General features: G+C 41.1%; 1 protein-coding gene across 5 annotated transcripts in view; it reads right to left on the reverse strand.

Annotated features, from left to right (window-relative positions):
• The window catches only part of LOC148029960 (uncharacterized), a 99990-nt gene extending 77323 nt beyond the window's left edge, over positions 1-22667 (reverse strand). For all 5 annotated transcript variants that reach the window (XR_015692113.1, XR_015692114.1, XR_015692115.1 and 2 more), the window contains exon 1: positions 21719-22667. Coding sequence is in view for 2 of the 5 variants with exons in the window: in XM_087686241.1 (XP_087542367.1) it covers positions 21719-22637 (919 nt within the window). In the remaining 3 variants the exon portion in view is untranslated. The remainder of the gene's footprint in view (positions 1-21718) is intronic.
• Positions 22668-23828: the final 1161 nt, after the last annotated feature.

The following is a 23828-nucleotide window of genomic DNA, read 5'->3' on the forward strand; positions in this document are numbered from 1 at the left end:
AAAGCACTTGCTTTTATTCAGCAGTTTGATGCAACCTATTCGGGGGGAAACTTCACGAAGTCCTCAAAGATTCGAAAGGCAACCACTTTCTTGAAAGGGAATGCATTACAATGGTGGTCCACTCTTTTGATGCAAGGTAGAGCACCATCAACATGGGTACAATTCAAGCAAATGTTTGCATTGAATTGGTTGACAAGTACCTTTGAGGCAGACATCATGATAGCTTGGAATAAGTTGGATGCTAACGAATGTAAGAATTTGGAGCAATATAATAAGAAGTTTTGGGATGCCTTGCTGCCTATTACTTCTTATCGCCTCGTACCCCTTCATGAGCAAGTGGAAAAATATGTTTGTGGGCTACCCAAAGGAATCAGGGATTTTTGCATTAAATCCACCATGTCTAGCATGTCTTAGCTTATAGAGACTATTGCTACAGCCGATGCTTTGCTGCGTGGGAAGGATTCGAGCTTCTTAGAGAGTGGAAAGAAGCCGAATAAAATGTTATTTAAGGCTGAGAAAATGGGCAGATCTGAAAATCAGCCTGAAAAGAGGCTAAAACAACAAAGAAAGGGCTTGAAGACATTGGCACAACGTAGGGAATTGATGACTGCAAATAAATGTTTTATTTGTGAACAGGAGGGACACATTGCAAGGAACTGTCCCAATAGGCAGCAAGCTAGAAAATTAGAAAATCACGGAGATTCTAAAGGAAAGAAGCATATGAGATGGGCAAATTTTCTCTCTATGTTTCATTTTCAGATTGTACATATTGATGGTTAAAAGAATGCTGTGGCTGATGAACTGTCACGCAAGCCACAAATTTCAGCCATCAGCATGGTTTATCACACTGAGTTGGATGCCATGAAAGAGCAATATGTTGCTGATTCGGACTTTGCTAATGTTTATGATCAGCTTTGCAATGGCCAAAGGCATAAACACTTTGTGCTAAGAGATGGATTTCTGATGATGCATGGATGACTGTGTCACAAAGCACTTAAGGCCTAAAGTTATCACTGAAAGTCATGTTCCTCCGTATGTAAGACACGGAGGTATTGATGCCACGGTCAAGGCAGTGGAGCATTTCTTTTATTGGCCAGCTTTGAGGTATGATGTAGAACAATTTGTTAAGACATGCATCGTATGTCAAACGGTAAAGCATGATAGGCAAAAGATGCCGAGTCTATTGCAGCCCTTGGCTATTCCAAATAGGCCTTGGCAGAGCATTGCAATGGACTTTATTTTTGAGCTTCCTAAGGCACTTACAGAGAATGATGGGATATGAACTATCATTTGCAGGTTTAGCAAATAAACCCATTTCATTCCAGTGGGGAAGAAAATAATGTTAGCAGTCATGTTTGTCATGCCTTGTCATCTCCTGCTTGTGAGCCTCAGTCTGAGTCAGGCGAGGACATTAGGAGCCTTGACATATCTGTCATGTGTTATGATGGGGGAGGCTAGTCACTCTTGACTGGCTGTCTTAGGATGTGTATTTCTTTTTGGTCTCTTTTAGTGGGCAGCCACTGGCTGCCCGGCCACTTTTTTCGTCACTGTTGTGGGGCGCCCATTTTAGGGCATTTTTAGGGTTTGTGCCCATTTTAGGGTTAGGGTTAGGGTTTGTCCTTTTGCCTATTTATAGGCAATCCCCCCTCCCCACTTGATCACTTGTCTTCTTGCAGATTCCGACACTCCTTCTCCCCCGTGGTGGTGCTGCCATCTTCATCAGCCTGATCTGGTGCCCTCGTTGACGCTGTGGGCTGCGTGCAGGGACTGATCAGTCTCCTTCCGCCTTCCCGTTTGTATTCAACATTCATTTCAGTCAGTGCAGATTTCTCTTCCTTATTTTCTGCTTTCTCTCTCTCTCTCCCTCCGTGTTCGTATTCCCTCTTCCACAACGCACTCTCACATGGTATCAAAGCCGAAGGAGAGTACATGGAGCTGAGATTTACGCGGGAGATCACCCAAAATCTTTGCGTTTGCTGCTGGCCTCATCCCCAACAATCAAGGCGGCCCCTCCAGAGGCTGCCACGTGTCACCAACCTTGCGTTTGCTGCAGGCGCCCCCCTCTAGAGGCTGCCACGTCATCAACCACCACTTTCTGCTTGCGTTTTCAGTCAGGGCGGCCACTCCTACAGCTGGGCGACACTCCTCCAGCCTGCACCTTGCTGTTCAGGCTGTCGTTCCATCTCTAGGTGGCTCTTTTCCTGCTCGCGACCTATTCCCAGGCTGCATTTTGATGTTGGCGGCTTCTATCTTGGTGCTATTCATCAGACAACCTTGCGTTTTGCAGCTCCGGGTGTCTGTAGGCCTCCCCCGCCTGCGTTTTGGTGATTGGTGACCATACTGCTGGTCATTATTCGGCATCGGCAAGTTTTCTTTGGAGTTTAGTGTTTTGCAGATTGGAAGATGTCTTCTCATCAGTTTACGGGCTTTGATGACTCAGTTGACGAGCTTTTGTCTCGACACTCATCTGAACGGAGGCGTGATTTCTATCACGAGGACCGTCGTCCGGAGTCTATTCCTCTTTCCCATCCCCCTTCTATTCATGTATCTCGGCGAGCCCCTTCCAGTGGGCCGAAGATGCAACCTTTGGTACCCCCTGTACAGGTACCCGTACTTCCTCAGCTGCCCAAAGAGGACTGATTGGATGGCTCCGACTTTTCTCTATGGTCCTGCAAGGTGGAGTGTATCTTGGACTCCTTCGATCTTTGGGAGCTTGTTTCTGTTCCTATTCCTCGGCCTAAGGTGGATCCCGCAGATGGGACATCTATGGATCGTGCAGCCTTATGGGATCGACGCAATTCTAGAGCCAAATATTTCCTCTTTCTGAGTTTGCAGGATTCTGTCCTTGTTCATGTTCACAGGTTGAAGACTGCAGCAAAACGTGTGGAGAAAGCTCGCGTCTCTCTATCACCAGAAGACGTTTGCCCACCGGATATCTCTCGAAAAGAAGTTGCGGCTGCTCGCTATTGATGATAGTCCTTCCATGAAGGACCACATCAACAAATTACAGGATATGAGGGATGAGCTTGCTTCCCTCGGTCGGACGATATCTTCTGAAGACATGGCTATGATTCTTTTAACTCAGCTGCCATCGCCTCGGTTTGATGTCTTCTACACCAGCCTTCTTGCATCAAGGACCCATGAGAAGCTTCTATGGGAGGAGCTATCCCCACTTGTCTTGGAGCATGACGAGTGACTCAAAGAGGTCAGTGCTAGTGGATCCGACTCCACTAGAGCCTTTGTTGCAGGTTCGGGAGGACAAAAGAAGCAGCAGAAGTCAAAGGCTAAGAAGAAGGACAATTCTTCAGGCTCTGACTCAGATTCAAAGAGACCGAAGTGCCCACACTGTGGGAAAGGGACACATCCCGAGGAGAAATGCTGGAAGAAGTACCCTCACCTTCGTCCGGGAGCGAAGGGTGGATCTACATCGGAGCCTTCTTCTACCTCTACACCAGCTGTTACCCATGAATCAGTGTTTCTTCATATCCATGCTTAGGAGGAGGATTCTTCTTCCGTGGCTACAGTGTCTTGTGCGCAGCCTTGGTTAGTGGAGAGTGGTGCTTCGAGTCATATGACTCCCCAAGGTGATTTGTTACAGAATCTCCGTGCATCAAAGGGTTCAGTCACTATTGGTGACATTTTATCGGTGCCTATTAGTGGCGTTGGCACATTGCCTTTGTTTACCGCCCCGACCTTCGAGCTCCTTTTCACAGGCCCTACATGTTTCGGATTTGGGCCTTCCCTTCCTCTCAGTTTATGGCCTTACAAGGCTTGGCACACGAGTGATCTTCACCGAGCATGCCGTTGCTATTGAGGATTCTTTTACAGGAGCTGTCTTATCTACAGGTTGGCACGAGAGCGGGCTTTACAGGCTCCATTCCCCTTCTTTGATGCAAAGTCCTCCGAGGCAGTCTATTGCTACACCCATTCCTGCTTGTGCACCTTCTATTCCACAGGTTCCTTCCCATCCCCCATCTTTTCCTCCGGTGGTTCCCTCATACCCCCCATCCCTTTCAGAGGGGGACGATCTCGGTGATGCCGCTGTGGATTCCCTGGCCCCTAGTGTTTTAGAGGGGGATTCCCAGGATCGTGAGGAGCTCCTTCAGCGGCAGTCTACATCGACGGACTTCATCGACATTAGCATTCCTCTTACCACCCCAAGATCTATTTCCTCTTCGACCTTCAGCCACATCCAAGATCTGAGAGGGGGTGTTAGCAATCATGTTTGTCATGCCTTGTCATCTCCTGCCTGTGAGCCTCAGTCTGAGTCAGACGAGGACATTAGAAGCCCTGACATGTCTATCATGTGTTATGATGGGAGAGGCTAGTCACTCTTGACTGGCTGTCTTAGGATGTGTATTTCTTTTTGGCGTCTTTTAGTGGGCAGCCACTGGCTGCCCGGCCACTTTTTTCGTCACTGTTGTGGGGCGCCCATTTTAGGGCATATTCAGGGTTTGCGCCCGTTTTAGGATTAGGGTTAGGGTTTGTCCTTTTGCCTATTTATAGGCAGCCCCCCTCCCCACTTAGCACTTATCTTCTTGCAGATTCTGACACTCCTTCTCCCCCGTGGTGGTGCTGCCAACTTCATCAGCTTGATCTAGTGCCCTCACTGACGCTGTGGGCTGCGTGCAGGGACTGATCAGTCTCCTTCCACCTTCCCATTTGTATTCAGCATTCATTCAGTCAGTGCAGATTTCTCTTCCTTATTCTCTCTCTCTCTCTCTCTCTCTCTCTCTCTCTCTCTCTCTCTCTCTCTCTCTCTCTCTCTCTCTCTCTCTCAGTGTTTGTATTCCCTCTTCCGCAACGCACTCTCACAAATAAAGAGTAATCATATAGCACGATTGTTTTTGCAGCACATCTTTAAGTATCATGGTATGCCAGAGTCGATCGTTAGTAATCGAGACCCCCGGATGACCTGTTTATTTTGGAAGGGCTTGTTTGAGAATATGGGTACCACGCTGAAATTCTCATCATCCTTCCATGCGCAGACAGACAATCAATCTGAGGAAGCAAATTCCACAGTGTTAGATTTTTTGAGGTGCTATGTTTCAGACCACAAGACACAGTGGGAGCAATATTTGCCCTTGGTTGAGTTTGCTTACAACAATATAGTGCATAGTTCTATGGGCAAAAGCTCCATTTGAAGTGGTTGAGGGTGACAAGAAGATACCACCTATTCTGCAAACTAAGAATAAGATCTTTGAGGCTGATCGTTATGTGGAAAACTTGGATGTAGCCTATGCAAAGATAAAATATGCACTTCAGAGATCACAAGAAAAGCAAAAAAGGGCAGTTGATTGCCACAAACGTGCTTTGCAGTTTGCAGAGGATAATTATGTATTGGTGTGTTTTGAAAAGGCAAGGCTGAAAAAGATGCAAGGAAGAGAAAGATTGTATCTGAAGTTGAGTATGAGATACTATGGGCCCTTCCAGGTGTTGGAGAAGATCAGCGATATGGCATATCGGCTGAAACTACCTCCACATTGGCGAATACACAATGTCTTTCATGTCAGTTTGTTGAGGCCTTTTCATGGTGATGTGCCACAGGATATGTCTGCTGAAATTCAGCCTGAGGGTGAGGAGCTAAATGAGATTTTGGTACCTGAGCAAATTTTGGCACATAAGGAAAGAAAGGTCAAAGGTAAAGTTTCCAGGAGATACTTGGTGAAATTCCAAAATTATTCACCTATGGATGCCAAATGGATGGAAGAGGATGACTTGGCACACCATCTTCAGTTGTTACAGCCTTACCTAAATGCCTTTCGGTTAGAGCCAACTTTAGTTCGGGCTCCGTCAGGTTCAGCAGAGCAAGGGTCCGGAGTATTGCCTGATGCTCAAAGGGGAGGTAGCACTTCTACTCCTCCAGTTATGGGCAGCTCTCATATGTAGTGGATCTCGGATATATTCAGCATACATTCAAGGTACTGTAGCTAAACAGTATGTTTGCCAGGAGATCACTATTTAATGTACTAGTCACTATGTTTGGTATGCAAATCGGTATGGTTTTCACTGCAGCTCTGAAACTGTACATTTGCATCTGTTATGCTCAGGGTGTAATCAGTTATGCTTAGTATGGCATTGGTTATGCTTGGTGTAGCATCAGTTAATGATCATCAGGGGCTGATTATCGAATGTTAGTTTTCAGCATATGATCATTAATATTCAATGGTATTCGGCTCAGTTTTTTATCAGCTTGAGAGCCGTTTATGGTCACTTTTTGGATCAGTTGTGCATCAGTTTTTGCACTGATTACTGGTCAGTTTTTGCAATGAGTTTGTGACCAGTTTGGGGTCACATTTGCAGCAGTTTGTGATCAGTTCTCAGATCAGCGAGTGATCAGTTTATGATCAGATTATGCTTAGTTTTCAATGGTTTACATCTAGTTTCATGGACAACAGCATATGTTATGATGCCATTGATGTTTTAGCCATGGTTTATGCTTGGTTATGCTATGCTATGGTTTGGTCTTGCTAGATAAGTTGAGCTCATGAGAAATAGCCGTGTCACATGATAATCTAGCAATGTTTTTGAGATTCTTTGTGTCTTATGTCATGTTATGTTGGCTGGTAATTTTCGGCATATGTTGGGCATATGGAATGGTTGCACAGCAGTGCGCAATATTGTGTTGACTATGATGCCCTATGAAAAATTCCAGTGTAGTACTTTGCTTTTGATGCATTTGGCAGTGCAATCAAGAACGATTGCAAGGATTTCAACGGGGAGGGCTGTCATGAGGACATGTATTTTTATAACCTCACTTAACATGTGGATTAATTTCTAATCACATGATTAAGTAAATGTTGCACATGTAAGGTGCAATTGGGATTAAAGTAAATTTACGAGCCCACGACCCAAAGAAATCACGAAATGTCAAAGGCAAAAGTCGCTATCAGTTATACCACACAGGTACTGGGTGGTATCTAGTGCCAGTTGTTGGCCTAGGTCATCCATTTGGCCATAAGTGTCAGTTGGTGTAACACTAGAGAAGTGGAGTTTAATGGTGACTAACGCCAATCTGATGGTCGAAGATGGCGCACAGACACTCGGGAATGAAAGTTGCCTAGCCAATTTAATTATTGGCTAGACAAATTATTTTTCAGGGCACCAAAATAATTATTAGATTAATTTTCAGTATTTAAAGACTGAAAATTAATATTTAATTATGAAAAATGCTGAAAAAACCATTTGGAAATATTGCCACTTGTCAAAAATGCCCATGCAAGACTGAAAAACGTCTTTAGAGGCTAGAGAGAAGCATTTTTATAAATTCAGCTTGCAAGAGAGAGAGAGGAGGCTACTGGTCTGATTTGCAGCCATTGGAAGACCTTCTGAGGCAGTCAAGGGCAAAAGAAGACCAATCAACAACAAGAGACAATATCTACAAGCTGCTGAGGCAAAGCAACAGCAGTAAATGACTGATTTTCTTCAGTACTTTGAATCTACATGCTGCTATGGCAAGGCAGCAGCTGCACTTGATTGATTTTCAATCATTCTTCGCGACAAAACTCTGAATTTTCTCTCTCTACAGCTTTCCCTCTCATCTCCTAGCCATTTCATAGCCTTTCTCTGAAGATCTCAGCATTTGGACCCTTGGAGACTGAGAAATTGCAAATTTCTCTACTGTAAAGCCTAATTTACAACAGAAATTAGGGTTTAGCAACGGCCTTGGGAAGCGTGCCAAAAATTGGAAGCTCCAAGGCTTGGATTGAACAAGGTTGAATCTCTTTTTAGCCTATTCAAGTGGAGGAACCAGCAAATAATTGAATTTGGGGCATTTTCCATTTCCATCAAAGCGGGTGAAGGCCAATTGATTGCCCGAATCAAGAAGCAAATCGGATTAAAGACTTATTGGTGATTCATCATAGCAAGGGGAGTTGGAATACCAAAAAGAATTGGAAGAATCCCATTGTAAATCAACTTTTTCTTCAATAAAGCTAAAGAAATACCGAAAGGGGCGCCAATTTTGGAGCCTATCAGGTGTGCATTGTCCAAGATCAGTAGGTAAATTTGTATTTTCAGATTTGTATTAGTTGTTTGCTACTGTAATTTAGTTGTAATCAGGGATTTACCACCCATCCATGAAAGGAAGGCTGGTTACATTGACCATCTATGCTCTGCCGCTAGCCAAAGCCGCAGTCGTTTTCCACATTGAAGATTCGAATAGAGAAAACTTGTGAGGCTCGTTGACTTGACCAGGGAAGTTAGCCGTGTAAGCAACATTAAACTATCAAATGAAGGCCTTAGCAATTGATTGAACAAAAGCCAAGAAACAACTCGTTAGGTTTACTGGAGTAGTGGGAGTAATAGACAAAAGTACAGATGTGCTATGAGTTTATGAAGTGAAATGTGAATAATACTTTCACAAACTGTGAAGAGGGTTGTTGCGCTTTGGATGCATCATCTTTGAGGATAGAAGGAGCCTCGAAGATGATATTGTTTAGTATTGATCAGACCTAGACCATCATGTTTGGTCTACTACATCGATCGGACCTTTCAAACGTATATGCATTCAACTTAGCACATCGAGGAACAATAATCATGGTTGCCATGTGTAATCGTATCCAAGCACCACCACCACAAAGTAGAGTTCATACTCAAAGCCAACATAGGTGGATACCCACATCCTAGTCTACAGTCAGCATCCAGTGTACATAACTTGACATAGTCAAAACAATGAGAACAGATGCAAAGTACTCAACCAAAGAAATTCCTAATTTTATATTGCTATATGGAACTAGTACAACAGTCTCAATAGAGACGGAAATGATAATGATAAAATAGTTAGGAACAATCAATGGAGGAACAACAAAGTCTCATAGACTCAAGACAACCAGTGATACATATACGATGGCAGTACTGCTGCTAAAACTCATGATTGAGAATATATAAAAGAGACAACTCTGCTACTATTGTAGCACTCAGGATACCAAGGACTAGTTAAAGGAACACATTAAAGAACTAACAGTTGAGCCTTGATCCCTTGGTCCCTCTCTAGTCTTCTACTTAAGCAAGATTCTCCTTTATATAGCCTGTTGCCTGCTACGATATTTTCTCTGTCCATGTGTTGTACCAATGATCTTAACTACTCTTACACTCATTGGCTCATTAATGCGCTATTAATGACCCTTGCTTTCAATATCACTAATTATCACCACCTTTAAGAGTTATCACAAAGATAGCATGCATTGGATATGTTGAAGGAGTATGGTATGGCTCATAGTTACCTGGAACAGGGAACGGGAACGGGACCGGGACCCCCTGGAACGGGGGGAACGTCCAAGGTCGGGGAACGGGAACGGGGGGAACGGCACATGTCTTAAGTGCCCCAAATATGCCTTGCATGACCCAAATTGCCCCAAAGAATGTCCCTCTAATTGCCCCAATACTTGTCAATGCATGAAATTGACCCAAATGTCCCAAAATTGACTCGATTACCCCCATAGCTCCAAATTGCCTTGAATTGCCTCAATTATCCTAATTTCCCTTGAAATTAGACAATATAAATGGATGAATACCTTGGAATTGAGGATCGGCTGAAATTTGATTCTAATTTGCAAGAGTTCATAATGCATCAAATTTGAACTTTGCATGGACTCCTAATTAGCTTGTGGGTTGTCTTGACACTTTGAATCTTCAACCCGAGAGAGAGAGAGAGAGAGAGAGATTAGTGTGTGCACATTAGGCAATGGAGATGGGTGAATATGTGGTAGAAGGACTGTGATCCAAGCAAAAAAAAAAAAAGGAAAAAAATGTCAATTTTTAGTCAACAGGCCTGGAACGGCCATTCCAAACAGGGAACGGCAGGGAACGTTCCCTGGCCGTTTCACCTCCTTGGAGGGTTTGGAATGCGTTAGGCCGTTCTTACAAGCCGGAACGGCCGTTCCCTGTTTCTATGGTATGGCTAATTACAAGCCTAGTTCTGTATCTTTGGATATTAATGCTAAGTTAGTACACATAAGGATGCCTTGATTGAGAATGGCTTGATGTATCAAAAGATTATGGGTAATCTTATCTATTTGACAATCACTAGGCCAGAGCTAAACTACATAGTTGCTTTGAAGAGCTAGTTTATGAAACTTCCACAAAAGCCATATTTCGATGTAGTGCAATGCGCATTGTGCTATGTCAAGTCCACATTGGATTATATCTTATTTTATGATGTAGGCATACCATTGGATTTGCATGGTTACATAGATATAGATTGGGCTAGTAGTATTTCAAACAAGAGATCTACTAGTGGTTTTATGTTTTTCTTTGGGAGTGTTGTTGTTACTTGAAGCAACAAGAAACAGCCGATAGTTGCCTTGTCTAATAGTACAGAGGTGTTGCAATTGTAGCATGTGAGATATCTTGGTTACATAAGTTACTTAGTGAATCGTGATTTGAAAATGCACGGGGATAAGAAGGTTATTATCTACTGTGATAACCTTAGTAGCATTTAATTGGCTAGGAACCCAGTGTATCATGTGTGGGCTAAATACATAGGGGTCCATTACCATTTCATTTGGGAGTGGGTTCTGGCAAGTGATACTGACTTGGTTTATGTCAGCACAGAGGATCAATCTGTTGACATTTTCACTAAAGCCTTGGGGGTTGAGAAGCTTTAACGCTTCATGACTATACTTAGAGTTCACGAGCTTGAGGAGGAGTGTTGAGATGTCAAGCTCTACACGAGCTAGTATCCACTATACACCTTGGTGATATGGTAGGATATTACTCACTGGCATGTTAGGTGACCAACATGAAGATACATTAGTGATTCTACAACTAGAGTATACCCATATAGTCTACCCTTGGTTATGGCATACTTATTGTACCACCTATTCTTTTCTTAGCAAGTTTACACTTAGTGAGTGCATATACATATGTTGTGGTACTTTCATATTAGTCTTTTATTATATTGTAGACTTAGTTCTTGTGTATGAAAGAAAAAGAATATTTCAACCCTATCTCTTTGTGTACTCAAGTCTCCATTGCCTTTGTATGTGTGCTCTTGGTCTCTTCACCTCTCTTCTCTCGTCTAGTTTCAAGGTAGCCCAATGGGATCAAATATCCATATCAGCATCACCCAAACTCTCATATTTGTAACCTTCTTACCGCCACAATCAAAGCAACTTCCAAGATAGAGGACCCCAATCCTTGTCATCCTCATAAGCATATCGCTAAGCCAAACAATCCCTCCTGAATGATAAGGTATAACAAGCTTAGCCGTCCCTAAGAGGCGGATTTAAAGGCGCGATTTTTGGGATTTTGGTCAAATTTAGGCAAATGTATAAGGCATCTATGAGCGAAAATGAAGATTTTAGGCTCCAAAGTGGTCCGTGGTGCAAAGCAGTTAAGGTGAACAAGACGGAGTATTTTGAAGTTTGAGATGCAATAAAGTATAAAGTCAAGTCTACAAATAATGAAGAAGCATCCAACCATAACTTTGATATTAACTCCGTGCATTTGGACAGATTTTGAGGCCTTGAGACCTCAATTTATGGAGAAATATGATCCGGGTAGCCTAAGAGACCCAAAATTGGCCAAGATTTGAAGGTGTATGGAACAATTTTAATGGGACATGGGCAAAGATTAAAGGCGCACTTATTGCATGCAATTTCTCATGCAAGAATCAAAGAGAGAGAGGAAAAGAGAGCAAGAAAAAGTGGGTGTCATATTTCATGGGTTTTGATAATTCTTGCATGCAGATTTTTCATCGTTTGTCATGAGAAATATGAAAAATGAAGATTCCTTGCGATCCTCTACATCCTCATCTAAGTTTTATGGCTTGATTTGAAGAAATGGAAATTCCGATTTTCTATTCTTTCTCTCTCCTCTCTCAAAACAATTATTTTTCTCTCCTTCCTTTCCTCTTGCATAATGGCTATTCTTATGAGAGAAGGGGGATAGGTGAAACACAGAGAGAGGTAAGAGCTATGTGAAAGAAATGGTTTATGACATGTTTTTAGTCTCTATGGAGGGCTCCTCAAGCATGTCAACGGCTATGGTAAGCATTAGCAGCCTTTGGAACCACTTGGTGTCTCATTAGTGTTACGATATGTAGGCGGTCAATAGGTAGCTGGCTTAGTATTTATAACAAATAAAATCCAATTGAAAATTTATTTTAAATTAATGTAAAAGAATATATAAAAATTTTATCAGCACTTAATATTGGTTTTTTTGAGCTTTTTGATTTTTTATGAATAAAATGACTAAAGATTTTCAAGCGCAAAACATGTGTATTGGTAGCATAGGGTTGACTACAATGCCATGCATAGTGATCTAAATTAAAGAACATGTTAAATTCTCATGAAAAATACTGAGTGTTGTTTTCTTATTTGCATATCATATTTAGGACAATTATGTGTGAAATATGTACCCAGAAGTAGCGTAAGTAAGGAATACCCGATGCTTTTGGGATGTGTACAACATCAATACAATACGTAGTTAAAAGTCATGAAATGATGTAAAAGCTTGTTTGCTACATCCACTTATTGTTTTCTTATGTTAAAAAATGCTTGTGCGCTCTCATAAACACTATGCATTGAAGCATTTTTATGCATATACTATTGCATAGAAATTGGTTACTATATTGATAGAGTAGATGAGTAGATTCAAGATTTCCCTTCCAGTTTGAGAGAGAGCGGCTACTTCTCTTGATAGTGACAGTAATGATGCTTATAATTTTTAGACATTCATTCATTCATTTATTCTTTTGTATTGTACTTATGGACATTTGTAACTTCATCCGCACTGTCTGGATGACATGATTGTAAAAGGGCACTCGTGGCAATGCATATGGCAATCTCCAAGGCAGTTCTCCCTAGCTTACTTGCTTGCTTTGCTTATCTTGCTTGCTTCACATCTTTGCTATATTTGTGTCAACCCCCACCTTAGCCATTTCCCTTCTTCACCGACACCCAATAATGGTAGGGATAGTATGTTTGTTTTGTGAGCATCTCCGGTTTGACCATCCCTTATCACTCTTCTGTTTGGGGCACGAACACTCAATAGGACGAAAAATTATTTGAAAACCTTGCTTAATGTTAAATCTATCAACACTACAAAGCCCTCAAAAAAAAGAAAAAAAAATCCATGGCTGATTCCATTCGCCTTTGAAGGACTTGGTAGGCCACTGGGCAACTACCATGCACACTTTGTCCAATGCCCTAGTCTCTCTTGGCTGATCACTTGGGCTCCCTTGATAAGATAACCATCGCCTTTGTAGTCTTAGTAGGCCATTGGGTAGCCGACATGCACCCTTTGTCCAATGCTCTGGCTGCTTTGGGGTGGAACGCCTTGGGTTAAAAGTTAAAGAAAATAAAGGAAGCTTGGCTGGCCTACTTCTCATGGCACCATTGTTGGGCCTAAGAGGGGATGTTGAACTAAAAATGCATTAGCTTCACTTAAACAATCCCAAAACATGCTTAATTTAGGAAGAAACCTTGTTTATTTAAAAGAAATGCATTCCTAGAGAGTGTCTATATCCCACAAGCACAAACCCACTTGGGAGGGCCCAAACTTTCTATAAATAGATATGCTACCCTCCATTCAGCGTTGATCTCGTTTTTACAGGTTTCAGGTGTTTTCAGCTTGCTGCCCACACCCCGTTCACGAAGAACATTGCAATCCAAGCTATCCATTGCAGACTTCACTCATCTAACGTCTGTTTACAGCCCTCCATCATCATTTTGCTATTGTTTCCAGCCAGGTGACTGCTGCTGTTCGTCATCCAACTATCGAACAGTCTGCCACATCAACATACTGCTGCATTTGCAGATCCCAGCTGCCGGCCTACAAATTTTCTCTCTCCTCTCAACTATCGCTGTAGATTCTCTCCTTAGCCTGTCGTAGCTGTTTTCTCTCTCCTCCTCACCTATGTTCACTGTTTTCTCTCCTCACCTGCGTTTTTAGTCTTTCTCTCTCCTACACTACCATCTACATCAAATTTAACATTCCTTGGCTGCATTTGCTAGTGTTTGACACTCAGAGACTGCATTGCTGCAATTCAAGATCCGTTCGAAGTATGACACACTCTCTAGCTCATTAACCTTGCCCTGATCCTTGAGATACAAGAGTTCAAGGTACAATATTCATTCACTACATAGTGTATCTGCTACATGAGCATTGTATATTCAATAGTCATATCATTTCATTCATTCTTTGTGTTCATTGTCTCTAAGTTACCCTAACCCTAACTGTGTCCTTCTATCAGTATGTGCTTCGTCATACGGTGTTATTTGTGTTTCCATGTGAGTATTTTCTTCACAATCCCGCCATTTACCTTTGGAATGACGCACATGGTATACTGTGTGTGTGTGTGTGTGTGTGTGTGTGTGTGTGTGTGTTGGGGGTGGGGAGGGGGAGCGATTGGGGAAGTTGAGGAAAAAACTCACGGAATGCAAAAGACAATTAAAAATAGTGAAAAAAACAAATTGTGAAGGAATTCCAAGAGGGGCTGAAAGAATGTGAAAGGCATATGGAATGATATGTATGAGAGAAGGAAAGAGATTGCCCCAAAGATACAAGATGAAGTTTTATGAAAGAAATCTGTGTTTAAAATAACCTTCCGCCTTAGATAGAATGGTAATAACCTAATTTAATAATAGCTACAAGAAGTAAACAATTCACATAAAGTATTTCTTTAGCTTGTATTGCAAATGAATAGAATACAACTGAGATTCCTTGATCTCCCCCACTAATCGAAGTGCCTCTTGCTATCAAATTTGACTAGCAAGCCTTCAAACCAATTGGCCCCTTGGCTTGCTTGGGGATTGACCTTCAGTCTGTACCTTGAAACACAAATTAAGCCCCAAATCTAATATGGGCTAACTGGCCTCTTGAATCTCCCTCAAATTCTTTAATTTTTGCTCCGCTAACTAGCCCTACCTTACTAGCCTCTCACACTCCCTCTTTGGCAATGGAGTCATGAGGGATGACCACATCACCTATACTAGCAACCGGGAAGAGAGACCCCTGCAACCATCACCAAGGCTACAAAGCTGGAGCCTAACCTTGACCTAGAGATGAGAAAGACTTGCCGAGCGAGTCATCACCTTACGTCACCGTCCACTCCTGCCCCTGCCGTAAAGCTGTAAGTGCGAGGAAGAATGTGAGAATGACAATACTTTGAACTTAACCAACTAGATCAAATATCAACATGAAAATTAGAAGATAGAGAGAAAAAAGAGTTGACACCACGTTGAGAGAGGAACCAGCCCCTCTCCCTTTTCAGAAATTTATTGAAACAAAACCATAGGCAACACCAAATGCTTGAACCATATACAAAAGGATTAATTTGTTGCAATTCTAAAAACTAGGGTTTTGAAACCCTAATTTCTGTAAACTCCAAGTAGCAAGTTGATTCTCTTCTTTAGTGCTTGGATTAGATCAAGCTAAGTCGAAAGTGTTTCTTGGGTGCGAGATAGATAGGAGAGTACAAAGCATGCAACTGAAACTTCAGTATGAGAGCTTGTCCCAAACAAAGAGAGAGACCTCCAATATATAGGTATAGGCCTTAGGTGCTTAAAAGTGAAAGGTAGAGGCTACAAATGACAAGTGTAAGGACACTTGTCTCTTCAAAATGACACATGTCAGCTTTTAGATACCACATGTCACTTTTCTAGAGAAAGAAGCTTCCAAACCTTCTACTCTAAAAATCTCTCTAATGGTTAAGAATTTAAGATAGCTACTGAAGACAAAATTATTTCTTGTGAAATTCTAGAGCCTTTGATGCGAACAGAATTTCCATTTGAGTAACTTTTAAAAATAATAACTCCTAAATTTTAAGAGCTACCAAATTTAGCTTTTGGAGAGCTTCATTATATAGGTTCATTGGTTTATGATTTGTTTCTTCAATCATGAGCATCTGGTTTCAATTTCTGAAACCACTCATTATATAAGCTTCTAGTCAATGTGAGTGTCTGAGTATAAAAGTCTTAGTTATCTGAGGTGGTCAATTTGACCACCCGACTAAACTTTTACTTTTTCTTACGCATCTCATCAATGACGACCCAAGTATAATTATAGGGCATTCTAACCATTGGTCACCCTTAAATAGAAAGATAAGCATTTAAATAATATTTTGAAATACTTAAATAATACAAATCACCTTTCAAAGTACCTGAGCATCAGATTAATTTAGAATCATTGAGCCAATATGTATTGGTAATAATTGATATACAAAAGGTTTGTTACATCCCTCCCTCTTAAAATCTGTCTTGTTCTCAAGACGTTGCTTGAAGTATTTCTGATCCTGCAGGTTCTTCATAAGCTACAAGTACTTTTGGATAGTCTTAAAATACTCTTCTGACATCCATTTAAAATCTAAATGAGAGTAGTTTTTAAATTTCAAAAATAATTTTCTAGAAATATTTCTTCCTTATTTTCTGATCATATGAAAGACTATTTGCTCTGGTTGAAGTATCTCCTCCTATTCATCTACTTCAGGTGCATCCTCTACTACACGTTCCAATGGTGGAGGCTCTTCGTAAGGCTTTAGAATATGGATATGAAAAGCATTGTAAATTCTCCAATGCTCTAGAAGTTGTAACCTGTAATACACATCATTAATCTATAAAGAGAGTGGTGAGAAGAGAGACTAGAAGAAGAGAGAGAAAGATAGAAAGAGGGAGAGAAAGAGAGAAAGAACAAGAAGAAAGCCATGGAAGTTGTGAAGGTGAAAAGAGAGTTTATTGATTAATTCATGATGACTAACCTAACCCTCTTACACCTTAAATACCGTCGATATGACTGATATTGTCCCCGTAATTCATGTATCTCCCCCTCATTACAAAGTTGATCCAAGACCCTCTACCCCAATTTCACTCTCAATTCCAACACTTCGATCTTGCATCTCGACATTGGGCACATCTAGTCAACCATTACGTGGCTAGCAATTGTACTTGACGTATTAACCTTGACCATGAGCAAAAGCTCAAAAATCTGTGAGAGGATGATTTAACTGTCAAGTTGATGGAGTACATGCAACTGCTTGCTAAATTCGCCACCATTGGCTTATCCAAGTCAATTGATAATCAAGTCTCTTTGTTTATGAATGAATTGCCACCAAATACTTCAATTTTATTCAACGAGTTATCTTACAATCCCAATTACCCATCTGCTATGAGTTTAAGTGTTAGCTATTGTGTCATCCTCAGTTGTTCGATCATTTTCATAAGAAACCCCAATATTCTGTAAGGGCCTGCCTTGACTTCCCAAAAGGTAAAAAAAAGGGACGGAAATAAAAACACCAAGACTAAGTCACGTAGTGAGAAGCAAAGTAGCTTCCCTCCAAGATTGAAGCCAGATTGGCAAAACGTCCCCAAAAAGGGCAAGTACTATCAACATGGGCAAAAGGTTGGCCATTTTGATAACAAATGTCGATCAAAGGCCAAAGGCAATTTGCACCAAAGACTAGGCCCTCTTCCCCACCTAAAAACTTGAGCATGTTAGGCAAGGATACTTTTGTCCCATCTCCACTACTTAGAAGGGGTCATCCTCCATCCTAGAAGGATAGATCCACTACTCACAAGGTGGCAAGACCATCTACTCCTGGTACACCCAAGGAGTTATCTGATTGTTCCATTACTGCCACTATTATGAACTTCAATCCTTGGGCACTCCTTGTCTCCCTAGATGATAGGCTTGATGAGTCATCGTCTCTTCTTGAGTTGCCCTCTACATCAAGTGCTCAATCAAAAGCAATTAAGCCCATTGAAACCGGTCTTCTTTCTTGACAAGGGTAGTGATAACCTAATTTGACTCAAATTACAACCACCATTAAATACACAAATCTGAAAATACACTCTTTACCACTTAATCTTGGACACATCCAATTAGCCCCAACGACCAATGCCTTGTATTGGTATAAGGTTGAAGTACATTTAGATATAGGTTGATCTCCTTCAATCTTCAATGCAAATGTCTATCATAAATAATAAGCTTTGCTCAAGCACAATTTGCCCCTTGATGTACAATCAAGGCTGAGTTTGCAAATGTCTATCATAAATAATCAACTCTGTTCGAGCACAATTTGCTCCTTGATTGTTGAAGGTTGATTTTAGGTCTTCAATCTCTTGCATGTGGACCACAATAATTTGAGAATGTCTATCCTCAAATCAGCTGCAAATTAATGCCTTCACCTACCACTACACCAAATACTTAGGTCTTCAGCAATTGAGCATGGATCTGGCTGTGGAAACCCTAATTTCTGCTGTAAATTAGGGTATCAACAGCAATTTCTGCAATTGATCAATGTTCTTCACCCCAAGCTGGACATGGCTGAGAATTGTTGAGGGATTGTCTGAGGATGATAGAGAAAGCTGTAGAGAGAGAAACTTCTCAATTCTACCATGCACAAGTGCCTCAACCAGCTACTACCCTAACCACAGGCAGCACTTAATGCTGTCGCGTGCTAATCCGAAGCCCCAAATGGCTGTTTCCCTGCTCTAGAGAGGCCAACCAAGCTGTCACCTACTACTCCTTGGCCTCCTAATGGCTGTAGCAAGGTGGAATCACCTTTGTACTGGCTAGAAATGCCTTGGGACTGCTGGCGCCTGCTATACCAGCACCCTCTCTGTCTCTCTCAGCCTTCACACAGCTCAGCATGGCTGGAATGACCCTCAGCCAGCCCCCCAAAAAAGCTCTTTCCCAGTTTACATGGGTAATTTTGACAAGTGGCAACCTGTTCTACCACTTGACAGCCTTCTAGTCTTAATTTTCAGCACTAATTGATTAATTTTCAGAATTCAAATTCTAAGAATTAATCAATTAGTGCCCATTCACAATTAATGTGCTAACCCCCATGGGACATTTAACGGCCCCAACATTAATTGGTCCTAGAGTAGCATTAATTAATTAATTAATGCCTAGTCTCACAATGTCACCAATGGTTATTTAATGGCCCAATTAATGGCCTAGACCCAAATTGACACCAAGTACCCACAAGTACTTGTCCAGCATAACTTTGTACCACTTTTGCCAATGTCACCCACTATTCACTTGGATTCCTTAGGCCACCATTGTGAGTTAATCAACCTACACTTCACATATGCATAACTTAAAAAACCAAAACTAAGCATTAAAAATGCACGTCCGCATGACACTCTCTTTCCCTAGAGATCCTCTGATCCAAGGGATGGTGGAGAATTCCTTTGGTGCAAATGTTGGTGACACTCACTACAATGTTCCTATACTTTCCTCTGTAGCATGCCTATCTTTTGGTAGTGGGAATCCTTTTATGGCCCAACACACTATACCCACAGGCCAAACCCCATTTAAGTTAACATACAATAGCAATATCATTATGCCATTAAATTCTTTGCCTCGAGCTTAAGAGTGGTTGTGCAAGAATGATAAGAAGGTCAAGAGGCTTGGACTAACCTCTTGATCAAATTAGAATGATTATCTGGAACAATGCTACTAGTGACACATGAACTTAATTGCAAGAAAGATAAATAGAAGGCCTAGTTTGACAAGCATGTCAAGCAAAGAGAATTCAAAAAAGGTGACCTAGTGTATTAAAGGCCATAACGAGAACATGAAGTTTTGAGGTATGCGTGTTCATGGTCTTATGTGGCATTTTTACTCTTAACTTGTCTTTTCAAGTTGGCATTAACCCGTACAAGACCTACCGATTAATCAAAATGGAAACTTGGATTATTTGGTACTCTTTATCTTGGTTATCCTTCTTTGATTGGGTTTCACACTCTGGACTAGCATGGAGTCTTCTCCTCATTAGGCCAAGTTCTTACCTTCCTTGAGGAAACCTTAGAAGCCATTCATTTCACAGGTTTCCACGGATGTGGTTAAAGGAGAGAAATCCATGGCCATGATGTACTTCCGTAGGGTATTTGTGATAGGCATCAAAATTCAACTATTTCCACTTTGTCCAATCAAGGATCCACTATAACCGATATTGACATCAATGCCAATGGTAGCTTGATCACCCATTGCTTGGACATCCATGGTCCTTGTAGATCATCATTGTTTGTATGTATTATAACGTCACAACTTCAAGCAAATCATTACGAGTGTATCAAGCTTATTGGTGGTCCCTAGGGGCTTCTATGGTTCCCATCATTATATATATTATCACATTGATCACCCATGGTCCGAGAGAGTGATATATATCATGGATATTAAACACAGAATTCTAGTCTTCAATTGGGCTTCTGACAAAAGCAATTGGGCAACTTATTTAGGGCTTCTCTTATCTTGTCTTGAGGCTTCTATAGATACACCACTGAAATGCATTCTTGTATCACAGTATCATCTTACATCCTTGGAGATGGGAAGGCTAGCCACTAGACACATTGCTATTGGCAATCATTGTATCAGGACCCTGGTTATAAGATATTGTATATCTCATGCTTCACATTATGGGTGTCATTGCATATTCATTCAAAGTTCTTGTATTCTTGTGTTCATTAACTTTGGTCAATGTTATACTTTCTCTTTCTCAATTCCGATCATTGGCACATGCTCACGAGAAAGAGAGAGGTGGCTTGCCATTGGCATAACAAAGTTGTTTTGCTTTTACCACCTCTTACTTATCCTTCCTCGCCTTAAAGGAAACTCTATTCCCACCCTATCCCATGTATAAATTTATGAAGCAATAAAAAATTCTATTTCCTCATACTTAATTTTTGTCAATGATTCTAACAAAAAGTCTAGAATCGAAGAGTGCATCTCCAATATGAATGAGGAGTGAATGAGATTCTTAAAGGAGTATAAAGATTATTTTGCAAACACTAAATAGACCACTCTATCATGCGAGTCCAACACAATAAGAGAAGATTATGAAGCAAGTGAATGAGCTCTTGAAGATTATGAAGTAAGTGAATGAGCTCCTGAAGAAGGGTCTAATGGGACTCAATTCCTCATATTTTTGCTCTCCAACCCACTTAGTGTAGAAGAAAGATTTAGTCTCATTTGGTCTCACCAATGCTCTTGCAACCTTTAATAGAATGATGAAAAGAATCTTTAGAGCACATCAAAAGTTTACAAGTACTTTCTTTGATGATATTTTGGTTCATTCAAAAGATGAAGAACAGCATAAGCAACACTTGAAAATAGTATTTTAAGAACTCTATAAATACACACTTTATGTGAATGGCAAAAATAGTGATTTTTTTCTAAAAGATCATATGATTGAGATGATATTTGTATTAATAAATCCAAAAGCCATCACCACCACATTTACAATACCCACAATGTATCCTACACTTGCTCTCAAGAATATTAGCTTCAAATGTGATTACATATAATAACCCTTCACATCTATTTTTATGTATTCTTAGCACCATCAAAACACTTGAACAAATAAGTGGTCCCATGCATGGAAATCTGTTAATGTTGAAACCTTGATAAGGAATCTATAAACAAGCAAAATCGGCCCAAAATACCAAAAGGTTTGCATATGCCTATGTTAAAGGGTTACCTTGAGTAACTCTACTTGTGTCATGGGAAACTTGCTTGAAGGTTCCCACACACAATACCAGATCAAGGTGTTCCCTTTGCAACCTATTGCTTCACATGGTGCCAGTCTCTTTACAAAATAAACAGTTTGCACCCACTCTCATTAGCATCTCCAACCTTAACACACTCCATAGCTGAGAACGCTTACTTAGACTATATACCATGGTTTTAACTCATTGTGGCAAGATCACCTCGTAAAGCACTCATATAAACTATACTTGCACAATTACATACATCATTCTGCAAAAGGACATACTCAAAATATCTCTGACAGCTTCAACACCAAGCTCAACCTCGTCTCCAAGTTTTGACAGCAGATATGCCTCGGCTTCTGTGGGCCACAAAGTATTTTCACTGCACAATGTATCACAGTTACTGCAAGAATTCTCTCTGGCACGATCTTTGCTGTAGGAGTACTTGAGCACTTGATCAGTACTCCTTTGCCTACGAGCATTGGGAACAAGACCACAGGCCACTGAGGCACCTTTATGGCCTCGGAAGCCAGCTTGCACTGCCTGTGGCAATACTTTGTGCCGGGTTTCTGGCTGGCCAAGAGGGGGATATTCTTCTCCGAAGGCATTGCTTTCGTTCATGTGGCTATGACACAGAAAGGAAGCACTCCTGTCCAAGGGATGCATTGTGCGCTCAGACCAAGGATTCTTGGGAGGTGAGACGGGAAAATACTCTTCTAGGATGGCCGGGCTTGGCCGTGCCGAGACAACGCTGGTAGATGATGTATCACCGGGATGCGCTTTCTTGACCTTGCTGCCAAGCGCGAGACATTTGACATCCTCACTGTGGACAGAAGACTCACAGGCGGCCTTGCTTTTACGAGAAAGCTGTCTGTCATGCACAGCTGAGAAGTCATCTGAAGAGCTCTTGCTTCCCTGAGAGAGTCCATCGACAGCATCTCTGTGATAGGCATCAATGCAACTGTACAATGTCTCCCTGATGCCTGTGGAATCCCTTGTTTTCCTGACGCGACCAGATCCTGGCGAAGGCGACGGATGCTCTATGAGAGAGAGGCGACTGATGAGCTCGGCAGCAATGAAAGCATTGCCTTGAGCCTCGGTATAAGATGAGGCGATGAGGTCCCGAGAGATCGAAGGGAAGCTGTCCATGAGGAAGTCGAGATCTGCGTCTGAACTGTGCAGGCTGGCCATTCCGTCACACATGCATCGGGTCGATGAATGCTCCAATTAATAGAACCCCCCTTCGAAGTAGTTATCTATTGTAGCTTGGGAAACTTCGAAGGTATTTAAATCTCCAAGCAAAATTTTTTAATAATGTGATTGAATAACAAATAATATCTTACTATATCTTAGTAGTCTTACTAATATATTATTTTGGTTGTAGGTTTGAAAAACATCGAACTTCCAAAGGGCTTTTTTTAACTTACTTTTGAGAAGAAAAAAATAAGAAAGAGAGAACAAATATAAAATTTCAAAGAAAAAAATAATTTAAAAAAGAAAAAAAAAGAAAGAGAGGGAGCTATAAGAAAAGGGGGGAGAGAGAGAGAGAGAGAGAATTATAGAGGAAATAAAATTTTAAAAGAGACAAAAGAAAAAAATTAAAAGAGAATGAAGAGGGAGAGAGAAAAAGAAGAGAGAGGGAGGCAATAAAGTGATAGAGAAGAAAAAAGGAAGGAGAGAGAGAAAATTATAAAGAGGAGTGAAATTTTAAAAGAGAGAGAAAGAAAAAAATTAAAGAGAGAATGAAGAGAGAGAGAGAGAGAAGCAAAAAAAGAAAAAAAAGAAGAGGAAGAGAAGGAAAAGAGAGAAAAGAGAGGGTGAGAAGAAAAGGGGGGAGAGAGAAAGAAAGAAGAAAAGAGGGGAGAGAGGGGGAGAGAAAAAAAGGAGAGAGAATTATAGAGAGAGGAAAGATCAAATTTAAAAGAGAGAATAAAAAAGGAGAGAGAGAGAGGAGAGAAGAAAAATTAAAGAGAGAAAAGAAAAAAATAAAGAGAGAATGAAGAGAGAGAAAGAGAATAAGAAAAAGGAAAAAGAATGAGAGGGAGAGAAGAAAATGAGAGGAGAAAGTGGGGAGAAGAAAAGGGGAGAGAGAGATGAAGGAGGAGGAGGAAAGAGAGAATTATAGAGAGGGGGAGAAAAAAAGTGGAGAGAGAAATTTTGAAAGAGAGAAGAAGAAAAAAGGAAAAAGAGAATAGGGAGAGAAAAAAAATAGAGGAGAGAGGGGAGAGAAGAAAAGTGGAGAGATGTCTTTTTCTTTCCCTTTTTAAATCAAAAGTTTCTCTCTCTCCCCCTCTTTCAATTAGCTTAACTTTTTAACACTACAAGATATAGGCCTCATATCGACGTTCAAAGAAACGAAAATGTTCATTAAAAAAATTGCCCCTACCATCGCTA

Source organism: Lygodium microphyllum, chromosome 10 (genome assembly GCF_053477565.2).
Source record: "Lygodium microphyllum isolate KBCC chromosome 10, Lygodium_microphyllum_v1.1.10, whole genome shotgun sequence".
Classification (NCBI taxonomy): domain Eukaryota; kingdom Viridiplantae; phylum Streptophyta; class Polypodiopsida; order Schizaeales; family Lygodiaceae; genus Lygodium; species Lygodium microphyllum.